General features: G+C 47.6%; 1 protein-coding gene across 1 annotated transcript in view; it reads right to left on the bottom strand.

Annotated features, from left to right (window-relative positions):
- The window catches only part of LOC125756953 (ankyrin repeat and SOCS box protein 8-like), a 108,185-nt gene extending 100,116 nt beyond the window's left edge, over positions 1-8,069 (bottom strand). The window contains exon 1 of the mRNA XM_049412036.1: positions 7,430-8,069. Coding sequence (XP_049267993.1) covers positions 7,430-7,651 — 222 coding nt within the window. The 5' untranslated portion in view covers positions 7,652-8,069. The remainder of the gene's footprint in view (positions 1-7,429) is intronic.
- Between the last annotated feature and the right edge of the window lie 8,358 nt (positions 8,070-16,427).

Genomic DNA, 16,427 nt, shown 5'->3' with positions numbered 1-16,427 from the left:
GTAATCTGTAAGCTGTCAGCTTCAAAATGGCTGAAAGCAAGCAGCGGCGGCCCATGAGACGTTCCCGCAGCAGCGCCGACGATGAGTAGAATGCCAATGCAGTTCGTAATCAGCATCTGTAAATTGGTAATTGCTTTGTATATTTCGTTATATCTGGTGTTGTGCGGTACTTGAAATATGCACTATAAGAGAGCGTTAACATTTAGGAACCCTCGAAGTAATCGGAGAAACGAAAATGGAGACGAGCGAACACGTAGGCCATTGTCCGGCTGCGCGCTAGATGCGCGCATTAGTGTTCAAGATGACTCCCGGGTTTCCGTGCCGTGATTATTCAAGTTAAACGTAACTCTACTGCTTAACAGACCATTTGGTTCCGCTTGGCACGTTGCAATACAATGTTCATGGAACGACAGGTGCACAAACACCGATGTCTGTGTTCATTCGTGTCGCCGTCCTAGTTAAGAGCTTGTGGCCTCTGATCGTTGCACAGGATAAGAAACAGATGTAGGACGGGTGAGCTCAAACGTCGGCGTAGAAACAACACGATGATAAATGAAAATAAGCCTGTTGCACATCTGGAAGCATGGCATGGCGTAAGTTCGCTTCGGCGCGAGCCGCCGCCACTATAGCGATACGCCGAAAGGGTGCCCATTTTTGGTAACATTATTGTCAGTTTGTTTTCTGGCGAGTATTTGAGAAGAATTACGACGAGCACACATGTCCAGGTAACGACCTGGCTTTAACGAACGTGGGCCGATTGTTCACGGCACCCAGGTTACCGCGCGAAAAAAAAAAAGTGCGGAATTGTCATAACGCTACCCCAGTTATCGTCAGAATATTGACAAGTCGAGAAAGAGCGTACTCTCGATGAAACGTTAGAGACGCGTACCTGCGCCAAAGCACACATGTCATGCGCCCCTTTCTGTCATGTAAATTGGAAAGTGCTAATTCGATAATCTCGAAATTGCACGCACTAAGATGGAACATTTTCTAGCCGCAGACATTGTAAATCATGTGCTTAGCATAGAAATCAAAGAGGTTGATGTTATGAGAGAACAGCTGTTGGCCAAACACGTTGTGTATTAATCGTCAGCCTTGACATCGATTGTCTTTGGTGCAGATGATAAAGTGTACCAGCACCCAAGCACAATCACGACTTGAAAAAGTGGCTATAAGAGACACCACATATAATATATGATTTGCGGGAGAAGAAGGCGTGCGACCTAAGAGAAGCGAAGTCATTTAATAAGAGCATTGTGCACTTCGCATGCCTCGGCTGCCAGACTTTTACGTTTTTTTTTTTCCGCCGCAGCCAAACACAGCGCAGTGGTAGCTGGTCGACCTGTTCTCGTCCGAGATTTCGATTTGCGGCAGCACAATTGCTTCAGCGTGTCGAAAAATGGAAACACGCTGACCTCTCACGCACCACGCAGTGCAAAACTCGGAAATCCGCACACACCAGCGGCACCGGTCGGCCGAGGTGGAGAGAGAGAAAGCGGTGAAAATACACCGGTTCGAGGCTACGCTCCTCCTCTCCGTGAAAACGGTCTATAGCGAAAAACCAGAGAAAAGGTAAAAGAAGGGAGAAGGCGCGTGTTGCAATTAGTTACATAAACATGCAGGGTGGCAGAAAAAAGGCAAAATGGTTAGAGATTGAGGAGCAGTTAAGCAAGGAACAGATAGGTGTTTATGCGGTTACAGAAACACACCTTAGAGATTTGGAAGAGCCACCACATATTGACAATTATATTTGGGAAGGATGTAACAGGATCACATCAGAAAGGAGAGGTGGGGGTGTTGGAATGCTAATCCATAGCAGAACAAAATTGGATAGAGTGAAACAAATGTGTTCAGAGCACATGTGGGTTTCGGGCACAGTAGGTGGAAAGAAAACGTGGCTAGGTGTAGCTTACTTGTGGACGGGGAATAACTGCAGAGAAAAGAATCTGGAGATAGTGAAATGCATAAGCACCGATATTAAAGAATTTGGTCATGATGCCGAGATAATCCTTCTAGGGGACATGAACGCTCACATTCATGACCTTGACGGATATTCAGACACCAATGGCAAGTTCTTGCTAGATCTCTGCGAGCAACATAGTCTTGAGATAGTTAACGTGGGGCCTAAGTGTGAGGGGCAGATCACGTGGGAAGTCGGAAACCGGCAATCGAGCATTGATTATTGTCTCATGACAGAAGGAATATATGACAAACTTAGAGAGATGAGAATAGACGAGGAAGGCATTAACAGCTTGGGTAGTGATCATAAACGCATAATATTACAAATGGGATATAAAACTGATAATAAGAACATAGAATCAAAGTTTGGCAGCTTGTATCTTAATGACCAACAAATAACAAATATAGCCGCAAGAGTCGAGGAAAAAGTAGACGAACTACCAGGTAAAGACTGGAAGTATAGTGAGCTGCTACATATAATCACAAAAGAAATGGAAAAAGAGAAGAAAACGATTTGTTGGAAAGGAAAGAGAAAGCCAAAAAGTTGGTGGAACAAAGAAATCCGGGAGGCGATCGAGAAGCGACGTGAGGCATCACGGGAGCACAGACAAGCAAAAAAGGAGAAGCGGCCACAGGACGAAGTCAACCAAATATGGGAAATATATTTAGAGCAAAAATCCATTGTGCAGAAATTAGTCGAGGCAAAAATTAAAGGTGAAAGTGAACGCTGGATGACAGAGATTCGCGAAAAGAAGAAGGGCGCGCCTAGAATATTCTGGAACCACCTAAAAGCGCTGGGTAGGAAGTCTGTCACAATGCAACAACATATGGTAGATGAAGGAGGAAATCAATTGGAAGGGTATGAAGCGCTAGGTTACATCCGAAAGATAACAGCCGATTCGTTTAAAAAGGTCGCCCAGGGGATTCCCCCGGTGAGTAAAAGTGCGCAAAGGAGTGCAACCGACGAAGATGTAGTACTAGAGAATTTCAATTGGAAGAAAGCCGAAGGAAAAATTCCTAAGCGCACTACACCGGGCTTAGATGGGGTTCCCGTCAGCCTCATTAACGAACTCGGACATAACACTAAAGAAGCACTGCTGAAAGCCGTAGAAAAGTGCTTACAGGAGAGGGAAATACCAGACAGTTGGCGAAAAAGTAGAATGAACTTAATATATAAAGGCAGGGGAGAAAAGGATAACATTCGATCGTATAGACCGCTAACCATTACATCGGTGCTATACAGGTTGGCGATGCAGGCAGTAAAATTAAAAATAGAAGCGTGGGTGGAACAAAATGATATTTTGGGAGAACTTCAGAATGGATTTCGAATCGACAGGCGGTTAGACGATAATCTGTTTGTTCTTACTCAGTGTATAGAAATATCGAAAATAGAAAACAGGCCCTTATACGTAGCTTATCTAGATATTACCGGGGCGTATGACAACGTTAATCCGGAAATTTTGTGGGATATACTGGAAGAAGTGGGCATAGGTGACGACTGTATACAGCTTTTGAGGGAAATATACCGAGAAAATACAGTTTGTATAGAATGGGAAGGAATAAGTAGCAAGGACAGCGTTGAAATTAGCAAGGGGCTGAGACAGGGATGTCCTTTGTCCCCGCTGTTACTCATGCTGTACATGGTGAGGATGGAAAAAGCGCTAGAAGGTAGCAACATTGGATTTAATTTGTCACACAAACAGGTCGGCACGATGGTTGAGCAGAAGCTTCCAGGTCTATTTTATGCTGATGATATTGTCATATTTGCGGACAGTCAAGATGATATACAGCGACTGGCAGATATATGCGGAAGGGAATGTGAGGCTCTAGGACTAGAATTTAGTGCAACAAAATGTGGATTGATGGTATTCAATGATCACGAACACCATGCGGTCTTTATACAGGGCCAAAAAATACCGAGGGTAAGCGAGTACAAGTACCTCGGAGTATGGGTAAATGAGGGGGATAGATATATGGAGGTACAAGAGAAAGCATCGGTAGCAAAGGGAAAGAGGAATGCTGCAATTATGAAGCACAGAGCTTTATGGGGGTACAATAGGTACGAGGTGCTTCGAGGGCTGTGGAAGGGTGTGATGGTCCCGGGGCTTACATTTGGGAACTCAGTGGTGTGCATGAAGTCAGAGGTACAATCAGGAATGGATGTAAATCAAAGGACGGTGGGCCGCCTCGCGTTGGGCGCTCACGGGAAGACGACAAATGAGGCTGTAAAGGGTGATATGGGATGGACAGGCTTTGAAGTGCGGGAAGCTCAGAGCAAAATGAGATTCGAAGAGAGGCTGAGGAAAATGAAGAAGAGTAGATGGGCAGAGAAGGTTTTCAGGTATTTGTATAGAAAAAGTGTTGACACGCAGTGGAGAAAAAGAACTAGGAGGCTCACCAGTAAATATACGGCTAGCAGTGCGGGCGATATGGCAACAAGGAGCATTAAGCGGAAGGTCAGAGAGGCGGAGAGGACTTATTGGATGGCAGCGATGGAAAAGAAGCCGGCTCTGAGTAACTACCGAAAGGGAAAAAAGGAAATAAGGAGGGAAAGGTTTTATGATAATTCAAGGGGAAGCGCTTTACTGTTTGAAGCAAGGTCGGGCTGCCTTAGAACGCGTAGTTATAAAGCGAGATTCAGTAACGAAGAAGAACAATGTACATGCTGCGGGGGAACTAAGGAAACGATGGAACATGTACTGATTGAATGTGGCGATATTCACCCAGGTATACGTGTGGGCACGAGTCTACATGAAGCCTTGGGTTTTAGGGACAACAATGGAAAGCTGAACATGTCCGCGATAGAAAGACGGTTAGAGTATTGGTGGCAGAAAAGTAGAGATAAAGAACAAAAATAAATAATGAGGGAATAATAAGGTCATTCTGCCTTAAGAGGCAGAGAGATAGACCGTGAATTTGTATTTTTTGGTATAATAACATAGATTTAATCAATGTAGATAAGGTATTAGGCCAACATGAAACAAGGAAGCCTTTTTTTTTTTTTTTTCGAGCCTGGTGGCAGACATGTCACCGCCCCGTTACAAAGGGGACGCTCATAGCATCCATCCATCCATCCGCTTCCGCCGCTCGATGGCCGTCGAAATTTCAATGGAGTTGTGGAGTGCTCCGTCGACTCGATGGGCCACTGACTCAATAGCCTTCGAAACTGCTCGTGTGGCAGCGCGTGCATGCCCGTTGAGTCAATGGACCATCGGTTCAATGGCCTTCGAAACGCCCGTGTGACACGGGTATTAGTTGCTAGCCTTACTTCGTTTAACAATACAACTTGTTGATATCGCATTCATTGCTTCGCCCTTAAGCGAAACGAGTTTTTTTAACCGTTAGCTATTGACCCCTGAAAGCGAGGGGCGGACGTGTAACATGGCGTAGCCGCTTCACTGTGGGCCGTCAGCGACGGGCCCGCTACTGACAGCTGCGCATTTGCGGCTGCTCCTACCAGGAGATATGTTTTTACTAATAAGATGACATTTTTTAAAAAAGCAAGCAAAAAGTTCGAATTGGAACCCTAGCACGTGAGATCGAAAGGGCGGGGCCTTTTAGGGGGTATTTACCGCAGAGTGATTACAAACTCGGACGTGCTGGCGGAAGGAATTACGAAAAAGCTCTTCTGGATGAAGATCCATGGATAAATTATATCTGAGGAAAAGTGTCAGCGCGTTTCCACCGTTCGCGTGCTCTTCCATAAACGCAAAGCAAGGAAAATTCGATATTCTTCCATATATCTACTGCTAGCGATCCCAGATTTCATTCCGCGATGTCCGGAAACAGAAGTGACAGACATTTTAGCGGCACGCATGTAGTTATTACTGGACATTGCTTTCCTTACGTGCCGTGCGACGCTTGAAACGAGCTATCAGCAGCGTTTCTGGAACAGACGACGTCCGCCGATAAATAGCCGTCGCACTTTCTCGCTACCGATAGGTCTAGACGTCACGAGCCTCTGCGGAGAGCGCGTTTTGCTGTCGAGCCGACTTGCAGAACAGAAGCTGCGTCGGCACCGTGCATGGCATCGTGGCTTAGGTACTCGGAACGCACGCGCGAGCGCTATTTATTCAGCGGAATAATTCTTGGTTTATGGTTGCGACTTTATTGGCAGCCCCAAGATCGAGCTGCACATGCTCTGACGCGCCGGTGGTGCGATTGCCGGTGATAGACGCCCCCAAACCCGAGACTTTGGCGCAGTTTGGCGCAATTTTAGTCGACATTATCAGGATGGCGCAGTAAATACAATTTGGCGCACTTTGGCGCAGTTGGCGCAGGAGTGGAATCACTGGTTTTCCTCAACTGGGCAATGCGAGTTTTTCAAGTATTCTGCTACTGTATCATAATTTCTTCATCTGCAAAGTATTTTGATGAATATTGCAAGTACACTGTTTGGCTAATAGAAGAAGCGTGTTTCCTCAATCTTTTTTGTTGATCTTCCTTTTCTCTCGCACACGCAGTTGGCGAGCCATAAAGACGCAATAAAATCGCGCAGTGATAAAAAGCATGTAAAAGGACAGCAATAAAAAAAATCTTCAATTTCGCGCCATGTAATTGCAAATGCGCAACGTCACTACCACTTCTGATTGTGACGTCATATTTTTTTTTTAGTTTTTGCTTGCTCTTAGTTGTGATACGTGGCAACGAGCAGCCATACATGGGCTTCTATGGAAGTTACGCTACCAGTTTACCTTGGAATCGGCTTCTCTTTTGCACCCTCATAATTACAGTAGGCATGCCGTCACTATCTGTAAATGCGACTGCTCGAGGCAACCTTCATAAGCAGCAGTACCACAGCAAGTGGAAGAGGATGCCTGGAAAGCAACGGCTGGTTGGCACATAACATTTTGCGTTACTAATTTCATCTGTGTTGGCTCAGTGCGCACTTATCCAGTCTCAGGGCAGCTGAATTTAAGTGGGAACACATGTGTGGAACACCACAATGCCATGTGCTACTGATTGAGAGGGGTAAAGGTAGCGCTTCAGCCACTTGGAGCATGAAGAATCTTCTATCTCGCCCGCCTATCAATCCTTCTATAGAAGTCCACATCAAGCCCCCTTATCTGATGCAAACTTGATGTTCAGGCATGAAAGAAAAGCACATTTTGTGGATGGAACCAACACTGCAAGAGCAGCTTGGTTTTGGCACTATCATGCCTGGCTACATTGTTGTGGGTCCACGGACACGATCTTTTTGCATCTGTGCTTTTGTGAAATTAAATGTTTCTCCTCCCGTCAGTTGCACATGGCAGGTGCGACCAGACAGCAGCTACGCGAGGTTGGGCGGTCGCTGTGTGCTCGGTTTTCGCTGCTATCTGCACACGGCGCGAGTGACATGCGTGCGTATTTCCATAAACAGCGGACCGGCCTGTACGTTCGTAACCGATGAAAGCAATCGCATTTATGCTAGAACCGAGTTGTGCAAAGCATAACTATTGTGTATACGAGACACGCAAGAGCGGCTCACGTGGGCGCCCCACTTGAGGAGGATGGCGACGCTGGTGGAGTCGCCCACCATGCAGGCACAGTGCAGGGGCAGGAAGCTGCCGTGCGACTGGTTCACGTCGGCGCCTTGGCGTATTAGCTCCTCGACGTCCTCGCCTCTGGTGCCGGTGTGGTGGCCGACGGCACGCAGCAGCCTCTCCGAAAGGGTGTACGACCGCTGAGCATTCTCCATCAGGTACCACATGTCACCGCCACGGCAACCTCCGGACGGCCATGCAAACTACAGCCCGTGGTCCTCACTTGGTCCGCACCTCGGGTCGGGCAGCCGCTGCAAGGGGCCAACGGACACGACGACGGACACGGGAAAACAGCGGCTGTGCGGCCGTAGCACGTCCCACGATCGTTTATCTTCGCAACGAAACACATCCATTAAGCAGGCTGCGCGAAACACGCCTTCCTGACGTCTTCACAGATCATGCTGCTTGTTTTCGGGAAACAAAACGCGCGCGAATTCGCGGCCTCTCCGTAGCATCCGCCTTGCGCTTTTCGGCAGAGAAGCGTTCTTTCAAAGCTCTTCCGGGCCGCTAAACGTTTTTAATTTTTTTCCGTATCACCTACTGTTTTCGCTGGCGTGATGGTTCCATCGGTGAGCTGTCCTCACTCAAACTCGCGCCCCACAGCGCAGCTGAGAGCGCGCGAGCTTGGATTGGCTCGTCTCGCAGGCCACAGCGCAAGTCACGAATCAATCTAAGCCAAGATCCAAGCCAAGCGGCAGGTCATGCAGCTAGGAAAAGCTCCCCATAGGGCCCATGCATTGAAACTACAGTGAGTGCTCGGAACGGCCGCAGCACCAATGTATAGAAAGTGAAGCCCAAACAGGGTCAATCCGCTTGTAGCGCTGCGATCGGTAGTCTGCAATGTGTCGTTGTTTAAAGGTTGCGCGCGGCTCCGCGAAAGTGGTGCAGTGGTACAATCCCCGCTTCTCACTCAAAAGGCCCGGGTTCGAATCGCAGCTGTACAGGGTGGGTTTTTATTCGTAGTGTCTACCTTCATAGCTATATCGGTTTCCCTTACTTTCTTAAAACTAGCTTCAGTTGCTATGTATTGCTACAAAAAGTAACGCAAAATGAGAAGTAAAATAGAAAAAAAATTCGCAGTTATTTGAAGCGCCATCCCGCGGAATTCACAAAAACATAAGGTATGGGCCCCGAGATTGAATCCCAAGAGATGGCGCTGCAAATAACTATGTTAACTGTGAATTTTTTTAAATTTTACTTCTCATTTTGCGTTACTTTTTGCAGCAATACGTAGCAACTGAAGCTAATTTAAAGAAAGTAAGGGAAACCAATACAGCTATGAAGGTAGACACTACGAATAAAAACCCACCCTGTACAGCTGAGATTCGAACCCGGACATTTTGAGTGGGAAGCGGGGATCGTACCACTGCACCACTTTCGCGGGGCCGCGCGCAACTCTTTAAACAACGACACATTGCAGACTACCGATCGCAGCGCTACAAGCGGATTGACCCTCTTTGGGCTTCACTTTTTGAAGCTCGTTCCGGGCACTCCCCTGTTTTAGTACACTCTCCTACACTGTAATTGAAACCTATAACCGCATGGGTTCCGCCATGATGGAACAAAACGAACGTTGCCAGACCCTGAGACGCTCGCTATATTTGGCGGTAGTAATCAGTTTTAATCTACCGACCTAAGCCAGCTATGCGCTGTTCAGGGAACATCAGCTGTGTTTTGATGCGTGAAGCCGTGTGTTAGCGTTAGCGTTAGCGTTGCCTGTGCAGCTGGCCCGATTGATAGCAGTTAACATTTCCACCTGTTTATGCATGGTTTTTACTAGGCACGCCTTACCAATAATGCACAACGAATAAAGTTTCTCCGTTCGCTGGCACGCGCGGTGCTTCGACTTGCAATGACGAGACACCTGTATCCACGTTCTTTTTCAGCTCATTGCTGCCGTATTTCAGCGCAGAGTGCCATAAGCAGAACAATGTCGATTGCAGCTTGCAGCGGCGAATGTGTGTGAGACGTCACCAGACAGCTTCAATCAAAACGAAAGATACACGGCACACGAAATTTTATCGCCGTTAAAAAGACGAAAAAAAAAAAAAACTTCGGTTGCGCCAAGTTAAGTACATAACTTCCAGTGCTTGTCTCATCTCTTCTTTGCCGTCCGACGACCTGGTTTGCACTATTTGCACTGAAGTTTTCAGCTAGAAAGAAAAGACGGCTGTCACATGAAGTCGAGTGGTACGTGGCAACAGAAAAAAAAAAGAACACACACACACAACGGGACACTATGACAACTACGAGATACACGACGTAAACGAAGTTTTGGGGGCTTTAACACGACGCGGAAATCGGCGCAATCGGCCGCAAGCGCACTCTCGAGCGTTGGTGTTGATATGGTGGCGCCAGAGAACACCCATACACTTAGAGAAGGGAAACTGTACCTTTGACAGTGCAACGAAAATAAGGGTAGCGGTGGCGTTGTGAACTAAAGTAGCCGACCAAGAGATGCCGTTGTACAACAACGATGATGCCGTTGTACAACAACGACAGACCTCCCAGCGCGCGAGCTGCATTCTGCGCCGGAGAAGCCTCTGGGGTTGCAACAAATATGTATTGGTGCGAGAGCTGTGGAAGTCGGTCCATGTCCCATGCCTGACCTTTGCGAATGCCATTATATGCCTGACAAGCAGGACCCGTGAGTGGCTGGAGCGAGGCCAAAGGGAGGTGGGCCGTTTGGCACTAGGCTGCCATGGAAGGGTCGCAGTGGAGGCCATTCAGGGGGACGTAGCTGGTCAACGTTCGAGGCAAGGGAAGCCACAAGCAAGATCGCTTATGAAGGACGCCTACGCTTCATGAATGATCACCGGTGGGCCCGTCGCATGTTCCGCTACTGCACTTCGTGGGGCTCAGAACGCAGTGGTTGAATAGAGTCTACTTTCTCCGACGCAAGTACGGAATGTTGGACTGCTCAACACTCGAGAACACGGAGCGCAAGTTTACCGCGGCAGTTCGGAAACGGATACGCGAAGAGGAGAGCGCACAATGGCAATGTCGCTGCAGCAAAAGAGTACACTCCAGCTGTACCGAACATACAAAGAGGCCATTGCCCCGGAATCTTTGTACGATAACAGTGGTGGAAGTGGGCTACTGTTCGAGGCGCGCGCGGGAGCGCTTCGCACGCTGGCATATCGCAGCCGCTTTGACCCGAACATCGATTCAACTTTATGTAGAGCGTGTGGAGCAGAACAAGAGACAGTGGAGCACTTGGTACTGCAATGCCAAAAACTCTCACCCCGCCCGCCGGAGGCCACTACTCTCCCTCAGGCACTGGCCCTGACGGACAGGAATGCAAAAGCCGTTACCACCACAAAGACAAGGCTCCAACAGTGGTGGAAGTGGTGCCAGAAGTGAACTCTTTCGTGCCTTCGTTCTTCTTTTTTTTTTCTTTCTTTTTTTTTCTTTTCTTTTTTTTCTTTTCTTTTTTTTGTCGTTCTTTTTCTTTCCTTTTTTTTTCTTCATACCCAGGCTAGAACACACCATATGTGTCCACCCGCTACAAAGGGCAAAGCCACAAATCATCATCATCATCATCGGAAATGAGCTTTATTCAATATGGCTGCCGTCGCTCGTTTTTGGTTGCTGTGCAGTGCGCTCCGGTCGCCCGTGCTCGTACAAAAGAAATAAATGTATATGCCCCATTTTGTTCACTTACCGAGCCCTGCGAGTGTCGTAATGAATCTTCTGAACTGTCTTTCGTGTGTATTCCGTGCCCCAACTGTGTGAAATGCTACGAAGGTGCCAAGAGACGCCAATGCCTCAACTGGCATTAACGCACACAACACCGGCGATGTGTAAGCCTGATAATGTTTTATTACATATTCATAAATCATTACAAGACAAAGTACACCACTGAGCGTTCACACAAGCAAACAACGCGGTTACATCGTGAAGTAGTGGCTCATAAAGCGCGAACGCACGAGCAAGAAGAGCTACGAAACGTACAGTGTCAATTTTTATGAAAGGGAACACGCGAACGCGTGGCCTGCGCTCTGCGACGGCTGCCTTCAGCTCCGTCAACCGACAGCTATCGAAATCTCGCCCGTTTTGGCGTAATCTATTGGCAAACAAAATAACAAGTCATGGCCGGTTGCGAAGCGCTTTTAGATAACGCTGCATCTCGGCTCGCGTAACGGGCGATGCAGGCAGCGCGTCGTCTGCCTGTCAACAAATCGAGCGTGGCGCGCCAGCACAGCGCGAGCTGCAGGAATTGCCCTTAACTACAGTGTACTAGAAGAGGGCAGTGGGCTTACTCCGCCGCTCCTCTGACGCAGTTGGTGTCGCATAGGAGAGGTGGCGCCACAGGCATCTTCGATGGAAGCTTCGCCTGCAGAAGCTGCTCGCCGGTGGCCGCTCGTACGAGTGGCGACGCGCGTTTCTTCGATATTTATAATAAACTTGCTTGTATTCACTTCCCTCTGATCGTATTGAGAATGTATGTTGCTCTCAGTTCGCCATTATTCCCTTTTCTTTTGCGATAGAGTTAGCCAAAAGTCAGTCCGATGGCAGCTTATGCAGCCTATGCTTTCTCCTTTCTAGTGCGAGGCAGTTAACGCTTTCTTTTCTTTCTTTCTTTTTCTTGAGGTGTGGGGGGGGGGGGGGGGGGGAGCTTGAGGTCTTTGCACATTTTGACAAGCTCTACATTTGTTCAGGCCACATCGTATTTTCCCCAATATAACACCTCGCCGAGCTCAAAAGGGCGGTGTACCCCTCAAAATATACGGTTTCATACAGTGACCACATATACGGTTACATGCCGCGTAGACCTAACCTAAAACGATTTTGTAGCAAGATTATGCCCTGCCTTACACCAGATAATTATAAAACAGTGCACGCTCCTTCCTAGCCGAGCTTCAACATGCAGGCGTGCTGGCTGGGTTTGTGCCTTTGCTATGCTGAAATGAAATTGTAGCTCAAATACTTTTTGTTCTACTTCGGTTGTTGCACTTGGCAGAGTAGTTTTCTCGGGGTTATTATTAACTATAATTATGCAGTTATCCGTCTGTTAGGCATAAGGTTCTGTTCACGGCATGAAGCTCACTATTTTCAAGAACTGAAGTACAACATCCAACCATTGATTTACACACTTCATTCACGTCATGTGCAACGGCTCAGCTTCATCTGCTTGGCCCGCTTTCCTCCTTTGTCACTGTTCAGCTCCTTTCACATAAAAATGAAGACGTACGTGTGACAACGTAAAAACTAATTACTTTAACTGTGAGAGTAGCTGCGTGCACACTCACACTCGCTCGGACTCACTCGGACTCAGAATCCCGAAAATATTACTCAGCCTGACTCAGTCAGACTCAGACTCGCAGCTCGATCTGAGCCTGAGTGAGTCAGCACATGAGTGAGTTTGCCGACCTATGCACGGCCGTGCAGTATACGACACAGGCGTGGCCAGGAAAACTGTGCTTGCTCCAGTACGGTAAAAGCCCATAGATAAAACTGATTCACAGGATGGTGGAGATGTAGATGCTTCTGGACATTCTTCACAGCCTGCATCAACAGCGTCGTCAGTGTGTTCAAACGGGCCAGACACCGCATTGTCGGTAGGACAGAATGCGGGCTTTGTCAGTCTGAAGATTCGATCATTTCCTCTTACGAGCGGTCCTTTTTTGTGCCGGCTTTTTACTAATGTAAGCTGGCAGATTTGCTAGAAGCGTCGGCATAGCATCAGCACATAGAATTGGTCTCCCGCGAGGTATTCGCACTTCTTTTCCCTCGATAATATGCACATAGTCTCACATAACGCGGCTCGAAGTGGAGCTCGCACACTGTCTTCCAGGGGCTTGTCCGCTCTGCGCAGGTTCTTCTCCCATTCTTTACACCTGTTCTCATCCTTCGGGACGCCAAACAACGACAGCTTCGACCCACCCTTCACGAACACGTAGCCTGCTTGGCACCCAGGGGCGTAGCAGTGGTTTTGCCGATATCGCGGCATGGCCACTAAAGAACATACCGATTTCTTGCGCGGTGTGCACGGCTCAAGCTGACGGCAAAAACTCGGCGCTACAACGTCCACAGCAATAACACATCGCTCGACAACTGCTGCTGTGCAAGAGCTGGCCAGCACTTTCAGCCGCCACGCTCCCCCAAAGTTCTATTGATGGCGATGCGAGCGCCGCCGCCCGGGCGAAGAGAGAAGCACACACTGGCGACGTTTGTGGAGCCACCCCACCGCATACCCTCCGCCGGGGAGTAAGCCCACTGCCCTCTTCTAGTACAACCTTAACGCGAGCCGAGAGGCAGCGTTATCTAAAGGACGCTTCTCAACCAGCCATGATTCGTTATTTTGTTAGCCAATAGATGACGCCAAAAGCGGGCAAGCTTTCGTTAGCTGTCGGTTGACGGAGCTTACGACAGCCGCCGGAGCGCGCAGGCCATGCGCTCCCGTGTTCCCTTTCATAAAAATTGACACTGTACACTATAATTATTTCCCTATTTCCTCGCGCCAATTTTATGCAGCCTCTTTGGGACATCACCTGGCCGGTAGCCTTGCGGAGAGAATATGATAGCTTGCAGCGCAAAACTCAGTGGCTGGCAAAACTCACTTCTCTCGACCTTTTGACTTCACATTGTGAAACCACCCGAATCCGTATTTTCCTTACTACTGGCTTGTTTCTTGACAAGTTTAGCATAGCAGGCGGCAAACTAGGCGACAAAATGGATGCGGCCGCCGTGACGGGCATTTCGGTGGGGTGCGAAAACCGAAAACACGTGTACTTGCATTAAGGTGCACATTAAAGAGCCCCAGGTGGTCAAAACTGATGCGGAGTGCCCACTATGATGCGCGTCATAATCGCATCATGGTTTCAGCACGTAATTCTCCAAAAACAATTCATATATTAAATTTCTATGGATTCAAAACTAATTTTAACTGGTGGAGCGAACCTATAATAAATTCGCCCTGGATGAAAAATCCTAACGTCTAGTTTCTCTCTGCAGAGGCAATCGGCTAAGTTGTGTCCAAAGAGGCAAGTAATGGCTCGGAGTAGCACAAAATTTGTTTCAGCTTGCAGCTGACCGCAGACGAGTGGGCTGGGAAAATTCCAACCTTTCTTGGTAAAGAGCCCACTTGACAGCACGGCAAGTGTCCAGAAAGTAAGAGGTATGTTTTAATCATTCTGTGCGTTCCCACATTGTAAGTAACCAGCTTAATTCACAACACAGATACATAACACTTTATGGTCACAACAATACTGTAGGAAATATCAATACATTGCTTGTAAACACATGGACAACAAGTAAAATTTTACAACCAAGTCATGAGCTCCTTGGATTGCTTATCCTTTTTGCTTAGAACAATTATAACACAGCAGTGTATGAGCACAAAAACAATAGTCTTGAACTGCTAAGTCAATTTGTGCAGCAGACTTCCAAGTCTTTGCCTGGCTTAATTCTCTGTTTTTGAATTCCAAATACCAGAGAATCCTAATATGTACAAACTAGGGGTGTGCGAATATTCGAGTGTCGAATTCGAATCGAATAGTACCTAATCGAATAATTCGATTCGACTTTCGAATAGCTAGTATTCGAAGTTTCGAATAATTCGACAGGACAAATATCTAAAGCGCGACAAAGGCCGATAGTGCAACTTGGTTAGGGTGGTGTGGCAAAAACTAACGCTAACGTCGTTACACTAAGCCTTCCGTTAAAACTTTCACTGACATCCTGGTTCAAAAGCGAGCGCACGCTCATCTTAAAAGAGATTGTCATTTCCGCACGTAGGAAAACACATGAGAATACTGTCAAGCCCTTCACAACTTCGTTCCCAAAATGAAGGCACGGACTTCTTGCGCAGTTCGGTCGCGTATGCTGCAAGTGCCGTAAAACTTTGACCTGCGAAACCCTCGGTCATTGGCTTTGCTTGTAAAAGTTTGTTCACGCTGGGCAGTCGCCACTGCCACACCGAACCACTCGTTCAGAAACTTCCATCGTTGCGGCACGCAGTTGAAACGCTGCTGTGAACGGGTGGCGCCCGAAGATTTTTGGGCACGAAGCACCCATGGACGATGAAGTACAACATTACCGTTGTCAGATGAGCCGTATTGCGCGACCATGGGGAAAAAACTAGCCACTGTACCCCCCTCTGTTAGTCTTTTAGGAGGTTTGGAGTGGCGCTGCTGACTGGAATGGCGGCTCTTCTATCAACATGCTTGCGCGCCCATAGAAACTGAAACAAAAGCCACTCTCAAACAAGTGTGTAATGAAACTGTCGGCACGCCGTAGCGTCCCTGATTTGTCCTTTGTCTTGGCGTAACTGGCGGTACACATTTTGTGTAAGTATACTATTCGATATTTTTGGCCACTATTCAATTCGATTTGAGGTGAAATTTCACAATTCGTACACCCCTAGTACAAACATTTGCAGAAACAATTTGCGACAGTGAGCACTTCAAAATGGGCCATTAGTCACCTCCATCGTAATACGAAGCAGTTTCTCTGACACCCCTCTCAAGTGTGCTACAGCACCTATTTGACAGAGAATGCTTCTTCCAATTTTCTGACAAAATTGAAAGCTTCTTCTGTGGGCACTGTTAAATTACCTAGAGTCTTGTCCTGCACCTCCACTGCTTTGAACATCATGGAGATTTGGTTTGGTGAAGACAAATCTTGGCTTTTGTCTTTCAAGAGATCCTTGCACTGTGAGCATGGTGCTTTTTCCAGAAATGCTTGTACTAGGTATCCTGACACGTAACAAACTATGTTTGATTCAAGTACATCTGGTGGTTCTTCGGTGCCTTCGCTGTCTGAAAAGTTTGAGCTGAAGGTGTCGGCCACAGTAGGACTTTCTTGAACGAGTCTTAATTTCTTTAGCTCAGTTAGAAGAACAGCCTTATCTGCTTGCTTCGCAGTTGCTGCCATCTGAAAGCTTGAAGAGCTTCCCGACAATGATATGCCTGAGACCGGCAGCGAACTGAAATGTGTTTG

The sequence above is a fragment of the Rhipicephalus sanguineus genome, chromosome 1 (genome assembly GCF_013339695.2).
Source record: "Rhipicephalus sanguineus isolate Rsan-2018 chromosome 1, BIME_Rsan_1.4, whole genome shotgun sequence".
Lineage (NCBI taxonomy): Eukaryota > Metazoa > Arthropoda > Arachnida > Ixodida > Ixodidae > Rhipicephalus > Rhipicephalus sanguineus.
The sequence above is the reverse complement of the archived record's forward strand: the minus strand, read 5'-3'. Positions and strand labels throughout refer to the sequence as shown.